General features: G+C 41.4%; 1 protein-coding gene across 1 annotated transcript in view; it reads left to right on the top strand.

The window, feature by feature from the left end:
- The first annotated feature begins 230 nt into the window (after positions 1–230).
- The window catches only part of PCYT1B (phosphate cytidylyltransferase 1B, choline), a 108,150-nt gene continuing 87,580 nt past the window's right edge, over positions 231–20,800 (top strand). The window contains exon 1 of the mRNA XM_047765403.1: positions 231–570. Coding sequence (XP_047621359.1) covers positions 454–570 — 117 coding nt within the window. The 5' untranslated portion in view covers positions 231–453. The remainder of the gene's footprint in view (positions 571–20,800) is intronic.

Genomic DNA, 20,800 nt, shown 5'->3' with positions numbered 1-20,800 from the left:
TCTTATCTGGGTAGTACAGCCGGGGTCCCCAGCCCAGAAAGGGCCGAGACCTTTGTAACTGAATTAACCAGAAGAAACAAAAGCGGCAAGTTCGGGCCCCGTGGGCACGGCCGACCAGCCAATGAGGGCCGGCCGCTCCCTGGCGGAGTGGTACTATGATGACAGTAGCCAACCAGCGCGCTCCATGCAAATGAGGTACTGTATCCCGCACCCGCCGCTCCAGTGCCGTCTGGTTGTTATAGTGATAAACTGAGGCCTTGCCTCTCGGCTTCTCGGAGAAGGAAAGGGGCGGGGGGTTGGGGGCTAACCTCTTTACTTCCCCCTGGGAAGACAGAAAGAAGGGACGAAGAAGGGGGATGGGTGGGGAAGAGAAAAATACGTGACAAAGAAAACATTCTCTGCCTGGGAGGAGACTCACAGAGGGTATAGAGCTGGAGGGAGCATTCACTGGCCATGCCAGTACTTACCACTGATGCTGAGTCAGAAACAGGTATCCCAAAATCCCTTTCCAATGAGCCTCCCTCAGAAACCATGGAGGAAATAGAGCACACATGCCCACAGCCTCGACTGGTAAGTAAAGACAAAGGATGCAAATGTATGCGTGGCTATGGCACAAAAGAGTTCCTTATGCGTCCACAGCCAGCGAGGAAAACGCTGCTTAGAGGATTTTCATGTAAATGAGAATGGAGCTACCGCCTAATCCTTCTCAGCTGTTTATACTTAGCTTCTATACCGGGCGCTGCTCTCAGCTTACAAAGCATTATTGTATTGGCTGGGTAGGAAACGGGCTGCTCGGGCTATGCTGTGTTTTTTGTGCCTTGGGAGGAGGGGATGGTCTTTTTTTTCTTTTAGGTGTATTCTCATCTAAAGGTAAAGATTCTACCGTACACTTGAAAAATGGTATTCTCCTTACAAAGCTTGGGACGAGTCCGTTGTTAAGTTCTAAATTTTAGCTACGGGAATGATTCGGTCCTCAACTAATTTTGGTGCCTAATGCGAATTTTGGAAAAATGAAAAGGATATGGAAGCCAAACTTGCCCATTCGTTTCAAAATTTCAAAATAAATAAGTAAAAGGGTCTCTCAGCGATGTATTTAGAAATATTGTGCAAAACTAGCCCTGAGTTAAAAACCCAAGCCTTCCAGCCTAGCCTTAATTGTGCACCTTAAAGGAATGGTAAACATCACTGGAACGTGCAGTGAGGGCTGCTGTTCAGGTCATGGGAACCTGGGGAAGCTCCATTTACTTCGAAAGGGGCTGCATGCCTTTAATAATGAAAGTGTGGAAACGGGCACTGGGAGTTGCTTCCATCTCACTTACTGATATTCCAAATTTAATCCGCTCCTCTGCCATTGGTTATGATTCTTAACTCATAAATGTGGAAGGTGGTTCTCAACTACCTCAGTGTATATACTCAAGGAGTCAAAAACACCAAAAGGGTGATGGATTTTGTATGACCTGAAGTCTTGGGGAACTTGGGGAGACGTCTCTTTGAACCCTCAAATCCAAGCGACACACTAGATAGAGCTATCCTCTCTCTAGCGATTTCTCCCATGTTAAAAAGGTGCAATATTTTGATTGGCTGTGGAGCTTGAACCTGGAAAGAGGGTTTTTTTTTTCCCTTAAAAAAAGGATTTTGTAATGTAGCATTTTCTGTGAACTCCCAAAATAAGGGCTCATAGATTCCAAGGCCAGCCTATCCACAGCTGTTACTTCTTCATTAGGGTTAATGAGGGTTCAAAGGGAGACTTAGGACAATTTTCTAAAACATGAAAACAAAGAAAGTTACATTAGAGCACTGTGGGCTTTTGTTCGCTGTGTTTCTATTTTTTAGGATCTATTTTCTTAGGGTGCTTTGCTATTAACTGCTCCCCAACGCTTAAGCTCCTTGCAGAACAACATACACAGTGTAGTACCTGTGTTCTCACGGGATGCAAACCACCCGGATAAGTTTGTTGCCAAGGGATTCCTTTGAGCCCCTGAACAACTCTTGGTTTAGTACGGCAAAAAGAAAAAACAAAAACGAAAAAAACCCTGATTCATTAAAAAGCTTGTTTCAGGATCACCCCAGATATATTTTAAAAGTGAAACTCAATGTTGAAATTTGCGTCACACACCTTCCTGACAGGTAAAGGGCAAGGAGGAGGGAGAGGGCATCCGGTGCCAGTTTGCGTATCATTTTAGTCCCTTGTGCCCACTTCTTTTCCTTCCCTTTTTGACTTCTAGCTGTTCTGTTCCTTGGTTGCTCCTGCCTGAGAGGATGGGCAGAGGAAATCAAGGGAAGGAAGAAAGTTCAAATACTTTCCATTTTCACTTGTGACAACTCATCCTGGAGGTTAACTCACAAGAACCATGCAAAGCTGGCAATGTTAAACTTCTACCACCTCCCCATCATTTTAAAAGTGAGGCAGCTGAGGTTCCGAGAGGTTATGCGACTTCCCCAAAGTCACATTGCTTTGAAGGGCTGTAGAGCTGGGATTTGAACCCAGCGCTCTATACCTGCAAAGTGGAAGATCTTTCCCCTGCAACACGCCCTTAAATGAGATACAGTTCTTTCCATCTTTTTAGCAGTTCTGGCTTAGTGTGTGTGTGTGTGTGTGTTAAGGATGTATAGAAGTTGAACTGTTTAAGTGGTTGCATTGATCCATTTTATTTTTGGCCGCAGCATGTGGAAATTCCCGGGCCAGGGACTGAACCTGCACCACAGCAGTGACAATGCCTAATCCATAACTGCTAGGCCACCAGGGAACTCTGCTTTGGTCTACTTTTAAAAAATATTTTATTGAAGTATAGTTGATTGACAATTTTGTGCTAATTTCTGCTGTGCAGCAAGGTGACTCAGTTGTACAGATATATTCTTTTCCCTTATGGTTTGTCACAAGACATTGAATATAGTCCCCTATGCTATATAGTAGGACATCGTTGTTTGATCTGCTTTTGTTAAAAATGTTCCATGTCCATCATTATTGTAGTCTACTGAAAATTGGCTCTGTTTAAATAGAAACTGCAACCAATTTATAAATGACTACTAAATTTTTTGAAGTACCTTTTCTCGTATCACCTTGGCTAATATCTTCATATTTTGAACTATATAAATTCTGTTTCTCAGTACCCAAACATGTTACCCCAAATCTCACGTGGATTACTGAGGCTGCTGAATTGCTTAACTAACTTTGGAAAGTGCATGGAAGACTTGAGAGATTCCCCTTCAGAGGACAGGCTCTTTCTCCTACAAGTTATTAAACTTGAATTCATAAAGTGGAGAGGAAATAGGATTCAGTAACAAAACGTTATCTTAAAAAAGTAGCAGTTACCAGAGTGGTTCTCATTGCCTTAGCTGAGGCAGACACTGCTTCCCCAAACTCACTCTAACTTTTACCTAGCGGTATGGCAAAAGAAATTTCTGGGTGTATAAAGGGCCATAAAGTTTTACTGCAAGTCCCGGAATGTGAATTTCTGTCGCTGAGTGTCATTGTCTGTCAATACACATTTTATTTAAATCTCTGCAGTTGCATAAAATGCCCTTTGTGTAATGAACTGTGCTCTTGATCTAGCATGGCCCTTGAGAACGTGTGTACAAGTGCTCCTGTCTGCATGTGTTTGTCTATGTATTACTTCCAGTGAAGGTTGATGATGGTGATCCGGGTTAGCTCTGCCCATGTTGATTGAGTACCTACTGTGTGCTGAGCTCCGAGCCCAGTGGTACCTTGTGATCTAGCATTCTAGAAGAGACTGGCACGCAGACAGATTGCTTTCATTCAGATTAATAAGGACAGAGCGTGCAAAGGGGTGTGTCACCAGGTACAGTGCAGGCAGGAAGAAGGGAGTGGTGAACTCTTTGAGAGTGAGTCCCCATTTGCCAGGGGGATGTTGAGTAGAAACCTGTCTTGTCCTCACTGTATCTCTGGTCTCTTCTGCAAAGCCCGGCATAGCTCTTTAAGGAAAGGAAGTACGAAGCTGGCATGCCTAGATACACAGGACTTTTAAAGCCGTCTGTACTTTAGATCTTTGTAAGAAGCAAATTGATAAGGATATTGAGGATACAGTGGAATCATGTTCAAGGGGGAATTTTTCTGAAAGATAAACCTGTAGGTTTTCCACCTGCCTTTTTTTTTTTTTTGTATTGGAAGAAAATAGAAGAAAGAGGAAGAATAACACTGATAAAGAAATAGAAAATGACCTAGGTTTTATAATAGAGCTTATGTCTTAAGAATGTAATCTTCTTCCCCTTCTTTACCATGCTGGCTCAGGTTTGAGATGTTTCTGAGAATTCTCTCCATTGCTAGAGTGTTTTTTTCTTGGTCCTTGACTTATTTTTCACTCTTGGCAATTTTCTTTTAAACATGATGCTATGTGACTTATAAAGTTGCCTGTCTAGAAGAGAAATGGAGTGGCCTTGGGTGAGAGGATGCAGTAGCCTTCTGTGGAGACCCATGTCCTGAGGGAAGAGGACTCCTCGTGGGAAAGGACTGTGTCCTCAAAAGTCCCCAGCCCTCAAATAGGCCTAGGCAAACCCTCTGGGCCCAGGAGACGCTCCATAAACCCTTTCTGATGCAGCCCAGCCACCCTGAAAACTGTCTGCTGAGATATTTGGTTAACGACCTTGGTCAAGTTCTTCCAGGAGTGCATTCTGCTGTCAGAAAGAAGTTGTTATTCTAGCCTGCAGTAGTCATTTCCATGAAGATGGATGTGCCACAGATCAACTGAGAAGGCCTTGGCAATAAAAAAAGGGCTGGTTCGATATGCTACGTTAGCAGGAGTTCATTTTGGGCTTTACTTCAAAGTGGAGCCGTGCCAAGAGACTGCTGTCTTGCAGAAGGTGCATTATGTCAGTTAGGAGATAGGACGCTTAGCCGCTAGTGCTCACAAAGATGAGCAGATTTCCAGAGACCTCACTGGCTTCCTTTGCTAGCATCGCCATCTATTTAGCTACTCAGACAGCATACATTTTAAAAGCGAGATACTTACGGTGCTATATTGGTGAAAATAAACAATCATGAGCTTCCTTGGGCATATACTGTGGTCAACTGGAATTCTGCCCAAGGTTATTATTAGACCTCTTCCTGCTGGTCTCGATCCAAATGCAACATCCACTTCTTACAGATGGATAATCGTCAGGCATATTGGACATGGGATCAATGAATTAGTTTATTCCATTCTTTTAAGTTCATTCTTCCACTATCCCTCCACTCTCTCATTTACCTAAAGCTAAACTCCCTATGTAAGAAATTAATCAAATATAAGAAGATAGGTATGTTCTTTGTGTGTGTGTGTGTGTGTGTGTGTGTGTTTGAGCACGTAGAAATGAAAAGGGTGAATAGTCTTCATTTCTTCATGCAGGCAGTGAGGGGGGATTGGAAGCATTCATTGATGCAGGGCTTTCGAAGGTAGCTGAGGGAGTTCCCATTGTGGCTTAGCAGGATAAGAACCCTACATAGTATCCATGAGGATATGGGTTTGATCCCTGGCCTGGCTCAGTGGGTCAAGGAGCCGGTGTTGCTGCAAGGTGTGGCATAGGTCGAAGATGTGGCTCGGATCTGGCGTGGTGGTGGCTGTGGCCTAGGCTGGCACCTGCAACTCTGATTCCATATGCTGCAGGTGTGGACCCTAAAAAGGAAAAAAAACAAAGGTAACTGAGAGAAAACTCAGTCCCTGACCAACAGGATCCACAGTTAGCTAGCTACTTAGCAGCATCCATGCACAGCAATGCACCAAATGCTGTGGAAAGAAATAAAAGAAATAATGCACAGGAGTCCCCTGGTGGCTAGTGGTTCAGGATTCGACATGGTCCCTACTGTAGCATGAGTTCGATATCCCAGGCCCGGGAACTTTTGTATGCTGCAATTGCAGCCCCCCCACCCCCCAAAAAAGAAGTAATTCAGAGCCCCTGCCCTTGAAGATCTTTTTCATTTAACAGGAGCCAGTAGTTTGGTAGGTGGAAGCATGCTAGGATGCTGAAATCCCTTAAGAGAGCTTTTTTTTTTTGTAAGTTTGGCTTTAATATATTGTACTTTCTATGGCTTCTAAACTATATTTTCTCTATTGAGCAGAAGTACTTTCCAGCCGGAAGTATTCCATTGCTCTGATCCCCAAGTTAAGACAAGTCCCTGAATTGGAAAAAAAGATGCAACTTGTTCATCCCCAAACATTTTTGGACATGGAAAGGATCAGTTTATTTTTGAGGGGATATTAAGCCCCACTGCGAGTGGCCCACTCCAGCCTCTAGAGTAGCGCCATCCAATGGAGATATAGTGCAATTTAAAATTTTCTAATAGCCATAAGGAGTTCCCTTCGTGGCGCAGCTGCAAGGAATCCGACTAGGAGCCATGAGGTTGCAGGTTCAATCCCTGGCCTCACTCAGTGGGTTAAGGATCCAGCATTGCTGTGAGCTGTGGTGTAGGTCACAGATGTGGCTCGGATCTGGTGTGGCTGTGGCTGTGGTGTAGACCAGCAGCTGTAGCTCTGATTAGCCCCCTAGCCTGGGAACTTCCATATGCTGGGGGTGTGGCCCTAAAAAAGCAAAAAAAAAATTTTTTTTTTCTAGTAGCCACAATCTAAAAAGTTTTTGAAAAAGTTGAAATTAATTTTAATGATTAATTTAATCTGATACATCTAAAATATCATTTCAAATGTAATCAATATAAAAATGACTAATGAGGTACTTTATATTCTTTCCTTCTTACCAAGTCTGAAATCTGGTGTGTGTATTACACTTGCAACACGTCTCAGTTCAGACCAGTCAGTGTCAAGTGCTCAGTAGCCACATGTGGCTTTAGAAGGAACTCACTTGCCCAGGCCTGTGGAGGATAAGCTCTGAGAAGCCACAGTGATAAATACATTTCATGTTGCATAGCGCACACACACACATATATTTACTTATAGCTGAAAAAAAAGCCTTCCTTTACTTCCTATTTTGCACTCATAGTTTCTGAGCTCTCCTTTTATGTTTCAATTAGGAGGCTGCTACAGTAATCTACCTGAGAATTAATATGTGTGAAGTTAGGGTTGGGGTGGTGGAAGAGGAGAGTTCAGGATGGATGTGGGAGACATGAAAGAGGTAAATGCCGCAGGATCTGTAACTGAGTCTGTGGGTAGATCAGTATCAGGAAGGCTCAGTTTTCTGGCTCCAGTGAGTGGGTACCATCACTGAGATGGGAGCCTTAGGGAATGACAGTTTGTGAGAGTGAAGGTTGGGGATACCATGGGGGTTTCCACTCAAAGGTGTCTAATGAATGTTTGTTTTTAGAACTCAGAAGAGAGTTGTGTGCTGGAGACATTGATGTGGGAGATGCAGCATGGAGGAGATGGAAGTGAAATTGAAGTAGTGAAATTGATGGGAGTGAAATTGAGTCAGACAGCTTCTGGAGTGATGAAAGAAGTGTATGGAAATGGTTAACTAGCAAGAGTGCCTCAGGATAATCCTACTACAGGGTGATTTTAGAAATTAACTGACCCTGAGCCATCCTATCAGCTTCTTAGAAGGAGTAAAATAGAAGAGCTATAATTAAATCTATTAGAAGTCTCCTTATACCTGCCTGTCTCTACATGAAATCTGGTTAAATTAATCTACTTTATCCCAGTGCCTTTCTAGGAATACCATTTAACAAGCCAATAGAGGAAGGATCATGAAAAGAGGACAGAGATCTCAAATATCTGAGAGATGGGGGTGCCAAGGGCTAGGTACGTTCTGTGGAGGGACTATCCAATAGAACCCAATGCAGCCGAGAGATCTCATGAGATCACAAGGGACAGTCTCCTTTGGATTTAGAAAGATGATGTCAGCGGTGATGTTTCAGTGAAGTGGTGTAAGCAGCGGCCACACAGGTCGAAGAGCTTTTAGGAGGTGGGCAAGTAGAAGTTTGACTGAGAGGAGAAGCCTATAGAATGGGTAGGACTCAAAGATGGATAAATCAGGGTTTAAGATTGAGGGAGGCTAGCTTTTCTCTCCTCTTCTTTTTTTTCTTTTGTACTTCCCTCCATCCTTCTTTTCTTCCATCCATTCACGATGCCAAAACTTTTGGTTGGCTCATTCTTTTAACATGGTAGTGACTTGCGCTTAAACATAAATGGGAAAGAGTCAGTGGTAGAAGGTGGAAGCAATGGGGAAAATTGATGAGGGGAATGGCCCTTAGACTGGAGAGGTTGGGCTCCAGTTCACGAGTAGAAGAATTAACTTCAGGTGGGCAAAGAGACGCTTCTCCCAGCATGGTGGTCAGGAAGCTGGTAAGGGTATTTAGGATTAAGAATATGTTACAAGGGAAAGGGTAGTGAAGGTTAAAAGCCTCTCTTATCTGATAGCTTCTGTTTTCTCTGAAGGTGGAGGCCAAGTCATGGTGCTTGGTTCTGGTAGGTGCAGAATTGTAATTATGGGATAGCCTGGGAAGTTGGGTCCAACCCTAGGCTATTTCTTGGCCACAGGCCTCCAGGCTGGGGTGGGGTGGGGGAAAGGGTGGTAGGGGAAGGTGGAAAGGCTGAGTGGTTCCTGATGAGGTGTGCTTGCTATTGATGAGAGGAAATGGATCTATTTCTTTATGGCCTCCAGGCTTCCACAGCAACCCCCCCAAATCAAGGCAGATCCAGATCTGTAGCTCCAGGGGCACTGGGCTGGCCCATAACCGAAGGGCAAGGTCCTGGCAAGACAAGTCTCTGCTTGCTGGAACCCACCATCTCATTCCAACGTCAGCTTTGCCATTGACTTAATTATTGCATGGGCTTGAGCAAATAAATCACTTCTCCTCTCCGCACCTCAATTCTGTCACCTACTCTGGGTTGGGTAGCTGATCTTTTCCAGTTCTAAGACTGTGATTCTAGCTTTCAGAGCCGTGGAACGTGCCTCACCACAGGGTGCTCTGTTTGATCTGATGCTCATCAAACATCAGGGCTACCCACTCCTTACCTCCCTTTGGTTTTTACTCCATTTTGAGTAAAAAACAGGTTGAATGATCTTATGGTAAGACACATTGGCTAAATATGCATAATGAATGTTCACAAAATAATTTGGAACTTTATATTAATGTCATATGAGCCACTTTGTCTTCCACTTTATACTTCAGATGCTTGGTTGAATGTATTCTGAATCATACATTGAATGTTTTAGTCATTGTTCAAAGAAACCTGTGTTGAATCTCTTTTTAATGTGAACAATAGCCTCCTAATTGATTTATTTTATAATACTGAACTTTAAAATATTGGGTTTTCCTTGAGGCAGAGCAGTATGGCATTGAACTGTGGCGGCCTTTCTCTAGCTGATGCTGCTCATCTAGGACTTATATTTGGGGTTTAAATCCAACAGTGGGTCAGGCCACAATCCTGTGACTCTTGTATCCTTCACTGGTGCCCACGAGAAGCTTCCTGGTGCCCCTTAGTGAAATAAATGTAGACAGATGTATTCTATCTGATGACTGGAGGCAGGATGAAAAGGAGAGAGCAAGGAAGGTAAGAACAACTGAAGTAATTGCAAGCTAGGCCCGTTTTCTTTGAACAATCTCCCAGGTAAAGCCGCTACCTTGCTAGGATCTGATTACGCGTTGCTGGTCTCAGACCATAGCATTATTGTTTTAACGCTCCTACCTTCCTCCTTATCCCAGCATGCATCACGTTGTAGGGGAGGCTGGGGAAGCTGACCCTGCTTGGGGATAAAGAGACAGTTTAGCACTCGACAGTCTTGAAGGCACACTTGAAAGCTCAGTGATCGGAAAACAAAGCAGCAAGCCCCGAGAGTGTGTGCCTGCGTCATAATGTGTGGGGCCACATGGGGCCAGCCCGCTGAGCGGGATTCCTTTTCTTAGCATCTCCTCTTGCCAAAGTCTTTGACTTGGCTTTTTTGTTTGCCACAATAACAACAACAATAGGTTAATAGAAGCAGCATGAATGATGTGTACAGCTCATGGCCAACCGATGGGCTGTTGACAGCCCGCTCCTGGCACTCACAGGCTTCTGTGCTTCATCTCCAGTGGGCCTGAGATTGTAGGCACAGGCACCTAATACTAAACTGTACTGTACCTCCAGATTGTTCAGCTGTAAGGTCATGGTTCTGTACGGGCTTCAAGTCTAGAGGTCTCACTTATTTTCCTCCGTCGGCAGGTGGGGGAATGGAACAATCTTTATGGTGCATATTGTCAGGCACTGTGCCGGATGCCTTACGTGGGTTATCTCGTTTCACCAGGCTGCAGACCTATGAAATAAGATCTATTCCCCATGTGAGAAATAAGGAAAGCAAGCATTAAGTAATTCCCCAAAGATCAAATGCTAACTGATAAAGCCGGGGTTTAAATTAAATTTGTCTGATTTTTAAAGCCCCTGCTGCCACGACTCACAGTTTTCCCACATACGTGAGCAGGGGTCACCTGCTCAAGCTCTCGGGTGATTTAGAAACAAGATGTGTTTGACTGCACTTGGAGAAGTGCTGTATTTAGCTCTCCTGTGTCACATTTGCTGCTTTCAGGACCAGGAGTGGAAAGAGATCAGATGTCTAGGCTCTTAGTAGTAAATTTAGAAATTCAAAGTAAATACATTTGACCCAGCACTTGTACTCCTAGGAAACATGCACATCTGGCCTCCAGAGACTGGTGTTAGGATGTCTTTAGCAGCATTATTCATAATAACCTCGAAGGGGAAACTACCCAAATGCCCAGCAGAAGTAGAATAACAAAACTGTAGTGTATTTACACCATGTAATGCCACACAGCAAGGAGAATAAAGAGTCCAGAACCACCCGCACAAATAGGGGTGCGTCTCACAAACAATATGAAATCAAAGAAGCCAGACACAGAAGAATATACATGACATGATTCCATTTCTATTACACATTTTTAACTTAGGCAAACTATGATGTTCAAAGTCAACAGAGGAAGGAGCACAAATTGGATGCTGGCACTGGTGGGTTACCTGATCTGGACGCTGTGTGTGTTCAGCTTGTGAAAGTTTACTCAGTCACACACTTAGGGTCTGCCCTCATTGCTGTATGGATATTATTCTTGAAGACTAAGTTTATTCTGGCCACCGTAATAGAGGGAGTGCACTCTCTGATAGGTTTCCCATTTGCAGACAATTCTGGCGACCTCATAGATAACACTCTAAGGAATACTCTCCTATCCAACCTACAATCACAGTGCTTGGCTGCTAACAGAGCCGCAGTGTGTTCAGTCCTGCCTGGGAGAGAACAAAGGTAAGCCCTTGAACTAAACTTGGCTTATTTCTAGGACCCTAGTCAGTCAAGCCCTCATCAGGTAATCTGTGAATTAAAAATCCATGCTGCCCCATCCATATGCATTTTCTAATGGCCTGGTCTCACTGTTTCCCGACTCAGAAGGGCGTGGATGGAATTGGTTAACTAGCAAGGGTGTCTCAGGATAATCCCGCAAATTGTAGAAAATAACTGACCCTGAGCCATCCTTGTCAGGGTGGCTCCAGGGAGGTTTTTAAAGGGAAGAAAAATGAGGAGTTGTAGTTCAAGCAATTAGAATCCTCCCTATGTCTGCTAATCTCTGTATGAGATCTGGTTAAATTCATCTACTTTGCCTTACAAGCTTCTAGGATGTTACCTCAAGAAACAACATTTTGAGAGTCAACAGAGGAATGGCCATGAAAAGAAGACAGATATTTCTCAAACAGATGGGAGATCAGGGTCCAAGAGTAAGGCAGTCACCTCATTGGCAGGTATTCTTACACAGTTTTTCTGTGTTTGTGTCATATATATATATATATGTATGCATTTTGTATATAATTTTATGTATATATAAAATTAAGGAAGTCATACACTTTGCAGAACCAATCTTCTTTGGAAAATCTTTCTTTGTTGGAACATCTTTAGTGGTTCAGAAAAAAAGGGTTTTATTATTGAAATAGAATCTAGCAAATACCTCAAGCTGAGACATTAGAAGTATCTGTGCTTCCATCCAACTGTATAGAAAACCGCCCACACTACATAATTTGTTCTAATGCTTGTTTCTTCCAATCTTCAGCAATGTTTTCTATATGTCTTCCAAATATATTTACTGACAAAGGAATGCATTTAAGTTTGACATCATTTTTTTTTTCTACACATTAGAGCAGCCCGTTTTACTGTGGCATACAGAGCAGGTGTTTCTGCAAAGGTATGAGACTTTTGGTTTTTCTCTGTTGAATTGTAGCAACTTGAAAAAAGGCTTCTAAACATTATCATTACATGGAACACTGTTTTGTGAAGTACTGGATTGCTTACCACACATCTTGAAACATTGCTGAAAAAAAATCAGAGAGGTTTGTCTTTATGTTCTGGATGCTTCCCTTGAACGTATCATGGTTATTATAACAGCTTCATTCATTGCATCAGTAGCTAATATCTCGCGGTGAAGTTTAATGCTAATAGCACCTATTTCAAATAGTCTTTTTGTTTGTTTGTTTTGGCTACACTCGCAGCATGTGGAAATTCCTGGGCCAGGGATGGAACTTGCACCACAGTAGTGACCTGGGCCGCTGCAGTGACAACACTGTATCCTTAACCCCCTGGGCTGCAAGAGAACTATTCAAATAGTCTTTGTGTTAATTTTTGGGTCAGCTGCCCTCTTGTCAAATTGGATGAGGCTGTCGTTGTTCACACCTGGTAATGTGGCTGGTGCAGCCCTTATACAAAGAGCAGAAGGGTCAGCTCTGTCATTCTTGTTGTTGGTCTGTGCTTATACTATCTTTACTTTCCTATTTCACTGCAGGAAATATTTGAAGCCACCTGCTGATCTTGTGATCTTGTTAAAACTAGATTATATGATCCACAAATGCACTCATACAGGCCCAGGTGACCCATATGATATTGCAATAAGGTGAAAGTAAACGAATATGTCACTAGACCCAGGCCACCCTTCTTGATTGTAACAACTTGTATTTTTCCTTTGGAACACCTTGTAGACTTTGTGCTGACAGAGACAGGGCACCAGAGTTTGCAAATTAGAATTGGATATTAGTGGTCCTTCCTTTCTTGCCTTTATTTTTTTGCTTTCTTAGGGCTGCACGTGTGGCATATGGAAGTTCCCAGGCTAGGGGTTGAATCGGAGCTGCAGCGGCTGACCTACAGCATAGCCACAGCAGTTCAGGATCAGGCTGCATCTGGGACCTACAACACAGCTCATGGCAATGCGGGATCCTTAACCCACTGAGAAAGGCCAGGGATCAGACCTGTGTCCTCATGGATACTAGTCAGGTTCGTTATCATTGAGTCGCAACTGCTTTTTCTTTTTCAGCCACCTCTACAACATATGGAAGTTCCTGGGCCAGGGATCAAACTGGCACCTCCACAGAGACAAGCTGGATCATTAACCCACTGTGCCACAGCAGGAACTCCCACAACTATTATTTTAAACTTTCAATATTTTAAAAGTCACCTGAAGCCCTTTGGGGAAGGTGATGATATGAATAAAATATAAGATTATTATTGATGTTCTTTGTAAACTCCTTCAGCTCAATTGCCTAAGAAAAAATTGATTTAGGGTATGGAATTTTTATCTAAGGTGATTTTTTTCTGTTGTTCATCGCATCTGTCTATTTCTTGATTTTAAGATGTCATTAATTGTAAGACACACTTCCATTTCAGAGGTGTTAGAATGTCACAAAACGGTCCACACAGATTTTAAGACATTTATTTTAAGACCCCTCCTAGTCTCAAACATGTTAAAATGTGGAGGGGAAAATGTACATTTCAGAATCAATGCAATGTGGTATTATTTTTAGTACTAAGGAAGAGTATTCCAGCTCCATGAAGGATTTGGAAAGTGGCCACATGGGGAAGTTAGGCTTCTAGATCGTGTCATAAGGAGGCCTGTATCCCTAGTGCATAATAAAAATCCTGATTCCAGATTGCTGAAAGGGCAGTCATTACTAGCCTGACCTAAATGTGGGCATTCACACATTGGCTTAAAAAATGTGATTCTTGGGACTCTAGATAGAGCTGGAAAATGTGTTCTTTAAAAGATATTTAAGGTAATTTTTATACTGTACGGTTGTTTTGCTTTTTAACTAACTTCAATATTTATTTTCAATAATAGAAAAGTGAGCAAAGGACACAGTTTTCTCAGAATATAAAAATGGCTAATAAAGATTTGAAAAACATCCCCTCTTTCTTGTAATCAAAATAATGCAAATTGAAACAGAGGGATGCTATCTTTGGTCTATAAAATTGGCAAAGATAATACTCAGTGCCAGTGAGATGGCAGAAAGATAGGTGCCTTCATACATTGTAATGTGAGTATAAATGGTACAGCTTTTGTGGAACGTTATTTACCAGTATGTTAAAATGTTCTCCAAAGATTCATCTTTAGGAGTTCCCTTGTGGCACAGGGAGTTGAGGGTCTGGCATTGTCACTGCTGTGGCGTGGGTTTGATCCTGGGTCCAGGAACTTGCACATGCCATGGGCATGGCAAAAAAAAAAAAAAAAAAGATTCATCTTTAAAGTGTTCATACCCCCGATCTAAGTAATTCAACTCTTAGGCATCTATCCTAAGGAAATAATCAGAGGTTCACAATTATGATTAGTGCAGTTCCTGTCGTGGCTCAGTGGTTAACAAAACCCGACTAGCATCCATGAGGATGCCGGTTCAATCCCTGGCTCCACTCAGGGTGTTAAGGATCTGGCGTTGCTGTGAGCTGTGGTGTAGGTCACAGACATGGCTCAGATCTGGTGTTGCTGTGGCTGTGGTGTAGGCTGGAGGCTGCAGTTCCAATTAGCCACCTAGCCTGGGAACCTCCATATGCTGTGAGTGTGGCCCTAAAAAGCAAAAAAAAAAAAAAGTTTTAGGAAGTTATTTATAGTATAAAGTATCAGCAACTAAATATTCAACAAGAAAGAAATACTTAGAGAAATTATGGTTTTTCTATTTAGTGGAATGTTTTATAGCTTTGAAACCTAGTGAGAGTTCTGTGGGAAATATCCATACCTTCTGCTCATTTTGTTGTGAATCTAAAACTGTTTTAAAAAATAAAATCTAGGGAGTTTCCATTGTGGTGCAGCAGAAACAAATCTGACTAGTTGCCATGAGGATGCCGGTTTGATCCCTGGCCTCACTCAGTGGGTTAAGGATCCAGTGTTGCTGTGAGCTGTGGTGTAGGTCACAGATGCAGCTTGGATCCCGTGTTGTGGCAGTGGTATAGGTCGGTGGCTACAGCTCCAATTCAACCCCTAGCTTGGAAGCTTCCATATGCCACAGGTGCAGCCCTAAAAAAAGCAAAAAATAAAATAAAAATAAAAAATAAACTCTATTAATGGAGTTCCCGCTATGGTACAGTAGGATGGGCGGCATCTCTGGAGTGCTGGGACACAGGTTCAGCACAGTGGGTTAAGAACTGGGCTAGGTCACAGGTGTGGCTTGGATCTAATCCCCAGCCCAGGAACTCTGTATGCCACAGGCTGGCCAAAAAAGAAAAAAAAAATAAGGTCTATTAATTAAAAAAAAGTGAGGTTGAAGACTATTTAAATGATATGATAAAATAATCATAATATATTGAGTCAAAATAGCTGTCCGTGCTGTAAGATTCTAAAGTGGTTACTATGTGCAAATAACATATCAATCAGAAAGCTTGAAAAAGAAATGTAGAAAGTGTTAACAATGATCATATTTGGCAAGTAGAATTCTTTTTTATTTATTTTTAATTTTTTAATTAAAGTATAGTTGATTTACAGTGTTGTGCCACTGTACAACATAGTGACCCAGTCATACATTCTTTTTTTAAATTCTTTTCCGTCATGGTTTATCCCAGAGATTAGATATAGTTCCCTGTGCTGTACAGTAGGCCCTCATTGCTTATCCATTCTAAATGTAATAGTTTGCATCTACCAACCCCAAACTCTCAGTCCATTTCCCTTGGCAACCACAAGTCTGTTCTCTATGTTTGTGAGTCTGTTTATGTTTTGTAGATAGGTTCATATATACCATATTTTAGATTCCACATGTAAGTAATATCATATGGTATCTGTCTTTCTTTTGACTTCACTTAGTATGAGAATCTCCAATTGCATCCATGTTGCTGCAGATGCCATTATTATTTTGTTCTTTTTTATGGCCGAGTAGTATTCCACTGTATATATGTACCACATCTTCTTAATCCATTCACCTTTCAACGAACATTTAGATTGTTTCCATGTCTTGGCTGCAAAGTTGTTTCCATGCGAATAGTGCTGCAATGAACATGGTGTATTTGTTATTCTTGACTTGTTAATGATGGCCATTCTGACTAGTGTGTGGTGGTACCTTATTATAATTTTGATTTGCATTTCTCTAATAATTTGCATTTTTTCATGTGCCTCTTGGCCATCTGTATGTCTTCTTTGAAGAAATGTCTATTTAGGTCTTCTGCCCCTTTTTCAATTGAGTTGTTTGTTTGAGTTTGTTGAGTTTGTTTGAGTTTGTTTGGGTTTGTTGAGTTGTATGAGTTTGTATATTTTGGAGATTAGGCCCTTGTCGGTTGCATCATTTGCAAAGATTTTCTCCCATCCTGTAGGTTGTCTTTTCATTCTTTTAATGGTTCCCTTAGTTGTGCAAAAGCTTTTGAGTTTAATTAGGTGCCATTGGTTTATTTTTGTTTTTATTGTCATTATTGTAAGAGGTGGATCAAAGAAGATGTTGCCATGATTTATGTCAAACAGCATTCTGACAGTGTATTTTTATTAAAGTGTAGTTGATTTAGGGTATTGTACCAATTTCCGCTGTACAGCAAAGTGCCCCAGTCATAAATATATATACACACACACACACACACACACACACACACACACACGCCTTTTCTTATATTATCTTCCATCATGGTCTATCCCAAGAGATTGGATATAGTTACCTGTGCTATACAGTAGGGGCAAGTAGAATTCTTGGTAAGTTTTGCTTTCCTTTATTTTCCCAATTTCCCAATGGTATATATTATAATGATAAGAAAAAGTTATGAAACATTTTTAAGTATATTTATTTTTTTAGAAAGTGAGTTTAATTTTTATCAATAATCATTCTCTCTCCAGTGACTTTAAATCCCCCCATTCAACAAGTATTTCTTGATGGCCTTTTATATTCCAGGTACTGCCTTTGGAAGTAGGGATATAGTAAGAAATAGAACAGACTTAGGCCCTGTTTCTTGGAGTTTCCATAGTAGCTGGGGGGAGACTGGGCATAAGTAAACATCTCCTCTTGTCAACCTATACTTATGCCCTTAGCTGAATGAATAATGAATCTCGTTTAGCGGCTTTTAGTATCATTTATATTCTGATGGCTTCTTAACCTATATCACTATCTTAGTCCTCTGACCCAAACTCCAGACTTGTACAACTCACTGCCTTCCTGCCATCTCCATTTGGAGATCTAATAGGCATGTCACATGAAATGTGTGAGAACAGAAAACATTTATTTTACTGTATTTTTTTCTTCCAGTTTTATTGAGATAGAATTGACATATAGCACTATATAAGTTTAAGGTTTACAGCATACATGATTTGACTCATATATGTGATGAAATGCTTATCACTAGTGAACATCCATCACCTCCTATAAATACAAAGTTAAAGAAAGAGAAAAAAATTTTCTTTGGCATGAGAACTCTTAGGATTTTCTCTCTAACAACTTTCATATGTAATATCAGCGTTCATTATATTTATCATGTACTTTACATACCTCATACTTGTTTAACTTATAACTGGACGTTTGATTACCTTCATCCAATTTCCCCCTTCCCCACCCCCTCCTCTGGTAACTACAAATCTGATCTCTTTTTGTATGAGTTTGTGTTTGAGGTATAATTGACCTACAACACTGTGTGAATTCACTATTTCTGTACATTTCAAAATGGTCACCATGGTCTGTCTAGTTGTTCTTTGCCATACAAGATATTCCATAGTTATTGACTGTATTCCCCACACTGTACATTTCATAGCCCTGACTCATTGATTGTGCATCTGGCAGTTTGAACCTCCTAATCTCCCTCACCTGTTTCTTTACTCCACTCATATCCCTCCCCTCTGGCAACCACCTGCTTGTTCTCCACATCTATGACTCTGTTTCTCTTTTGTTATGTTTGCTCATTTGTTTTTTTAGATGACACATATAAGTGAAATCATATAGTACTTATCTTTCTCTGTCTGACTTATTTCCCTTAGATTAATACCCTTAAGGTTCGTCTATGTTGTTGCAAATGGCAAGATCTCATTCTTTTTTATGACTAATGTTCCACTGTGTGTGCGTGTGTGTACACTGCACAGTAAAGATATATATTTACACGCCACATCTTCTTTATGCATTCATCTATTGATGGGCCCTTAGGTTTGCTTCCATATCTTGGTCGTTGTAAATACAGCTGCTATGAACATAGGGGTCCATATATCTTTTCTAATTAGTGTTTTTGTTTCCTTGGATAGATTTCCAGGAGTGGAACTGCTGAGGCATCGTAGTTCTATTTTTAACTTTCTGAGGAACCTCCATAACACTGTTTTCCATGGTGGCCGCACCAATTTACATTCCTACCAACAGTGCATGAGTGTTCACTTTTTCCACATCCTCGTCCACACTTGCTATTTCTTGTCTTTTTGATAATAGCCATTCTGACAGGTGTGGGGTGATATCTCTTTGTGGTTTTGATTTCCATTTCTTTGATGATTAGTCATGTTGAGCATCTTTTCATGTGCCTTTCTGCCATCTGTACATCTTCTTTGGAAAAAATATCTATTCACATCCTCTGCCCATTTTTAAGTTGGATTGTTTGGTTTTTTGATAGTGAGTTGTATGAGTTCTTTGTGTATTTTGGATATTAACCCCTTATTGGATGTATCATTTGCAAATATCTTCTGCCATTCAGTAGGCGACCTTTTCCTTTTGTTGATAGTTTCCCTCACTGTGCAAAAGGGTTTTTAATTTGACGTAGTCCCATTTGTTTATTTTTGCTTTTGTTTCCTTTGCCTAAGGAGACAGATACCAAAAAATATTACTAAGACTGATATCAAAGATCCTACTGCCTGTTTTCTACTAGGAGTTGTATGGTTTCAAGTCTTGTATTTAAATCTTTGATGCATTTTGAATTTATTTTTGTGTAGGTGTAAGAGTAGTCCAGTTCAATTCCTTGCAGGTAGCTGACCATTTATTGAAGAAGCTTTCTTGTCTCATCGTATATTCTTGCCTTCTTTGTCATAGATTAATTGTCCATATAAGTGTGGGTTTGTGAGTGAAATTTTGATCTCCTCATCTTGTCCCTCCTACCCTCAAACCTATACTTCATTGTCCTCCCCATTGTAGGGAAAAGCAATGTCCTCTTTCCAATTTTTCAGGCCAGTATCTTTGGTGTTATCCTGACTCCTCTCATTCTTTCACACTCTACATCCAATCATTTCCAAATTTTATTTATTCAAAATCTACCCAGAGTCTCGGAGTTCCCGTTGTGGCACAGCAGAAACGAATCTGGCTAGGAACCATGAGGTTTCGGATTTGATCCCTGGCCTCGCTCAGTGGGTTAAGGATCTAGCATTGCTGTGGCTCTGGCATAGGCTGGGGGCTACAGCTCTGTTAGGTTCCCTAGCCTGGGAACCTCCATGTGCCATGGGTGCGGCCCTCAAAAGACAAAAAAGGCAAAATAAATAAAATAAAATGAAAAAATAAAAAATCTACCCAGAATCTGATCACTTCTTACCACTTCTACTGCCCTCACCTTGTCCCAGACTCTGTCTACTCTTGTCTGATTATGGTAACAGATGCCTCAGGTTTTTTTTTTTTTTTTTTGCTTCTACCTTTGACTTCTTACAGTTCTTAATATAGCAGCCAGGTGGTCCTGTTAAAACTAATTAGATCGTATCACTCCTCATTCAAAACTTTCTTTCTTCGTTTCTTTCTTTTTTTTTTTTTTTTGGCTTTTTAGGGCCGCTCCACAGCATATGGAGGTTCCCAGTCTAGGGGTCAAATTGGAGCTGCAGCTGCCAGCCTACACCACAGCCACAGCAACGCAGGATCTGAGCCATGTCTGTGACCTACACCACAGCTCAAAGCAACACCGGATCCTTAACTCACTGATGGAGACCAGGGACTGAACCCGCGTCCTTATGGATGCTGGTTACCATGGGTTCATTACCACTGAGCCATAACAGGAACTCCTGTTTCAAACTTTCTAATGGCTCCCATCTCCTCAGAGTGCAAGCCAGTCTTTTTAGCATCCTTAAAACCCCAGGCCACTGGGTATCTTTCATCCCCTTCCTTTTGCCTCGTGTCTCTGGCTGTATTTCCTACTACATTTCCTTTATGCTCAATTCCTGCAGGCACACTGGCCTTCTTGTTACTCCTGAAAGAATCCAAGCATACTTTTTGCCTCAAGGCCTTTGCACTTAATTGTTTTCTCTGCCTGGAGTGTTCTTTCTCCACATGGCTCAGTTGATCCTTTATGTATTTACGCATATATCAGCTTCCTTAATTATCCTACTTACATTTACACACCCTAGCTCCCCTTCCCCCTTATTTTTTCTATAATACTTAATACCTGTTAACATGCTACACATTTTGCAATCTTTTTTGTTGTTTATTATCTTAAAGCATTTCAAGTGTAGTATTTTTTGCCTATTTTGTTCCTCACTGTATCCTCAGACCCTAAGACAGTGCCTGGAATACAGCGAGTCCTCAAGTAGTGTTTCTTGGAAAAACGAATGGTGGACAGATACCATAAAGACAATTTAAATGGCTTTTAAAAGCTCCGATTTTAAATGGTCCACATACCTGGGAATAATGTCATTTAATGGTGCATTTATAGGTAACAGTTGTTGTTTAAAATGGTCTTTTCCCGTTAGATGCTTCCCCACCCCCTTATGTTAAGGACACTTGATCTT

This window comes from Phacochoerus africanus, chromosome X (genome assembly GCF_016906955.1).
Source record: "Phacochoerus africanus isolate WHEZ1 chromosome X, ROS_Pafr_v1, whole genome shotgun sequence".
NCBI classification, from domain to species: Eukaryota; Metazoa; Chordata; class Mammalia; order Artiodactyla; family Suidae; genus Phacochoerus; species Phacochoerus africanus.
Note: the sequence above shows the minus strand (reverse complement) of the source record. Positions and strands in the feature narration are given on the sequence as shown.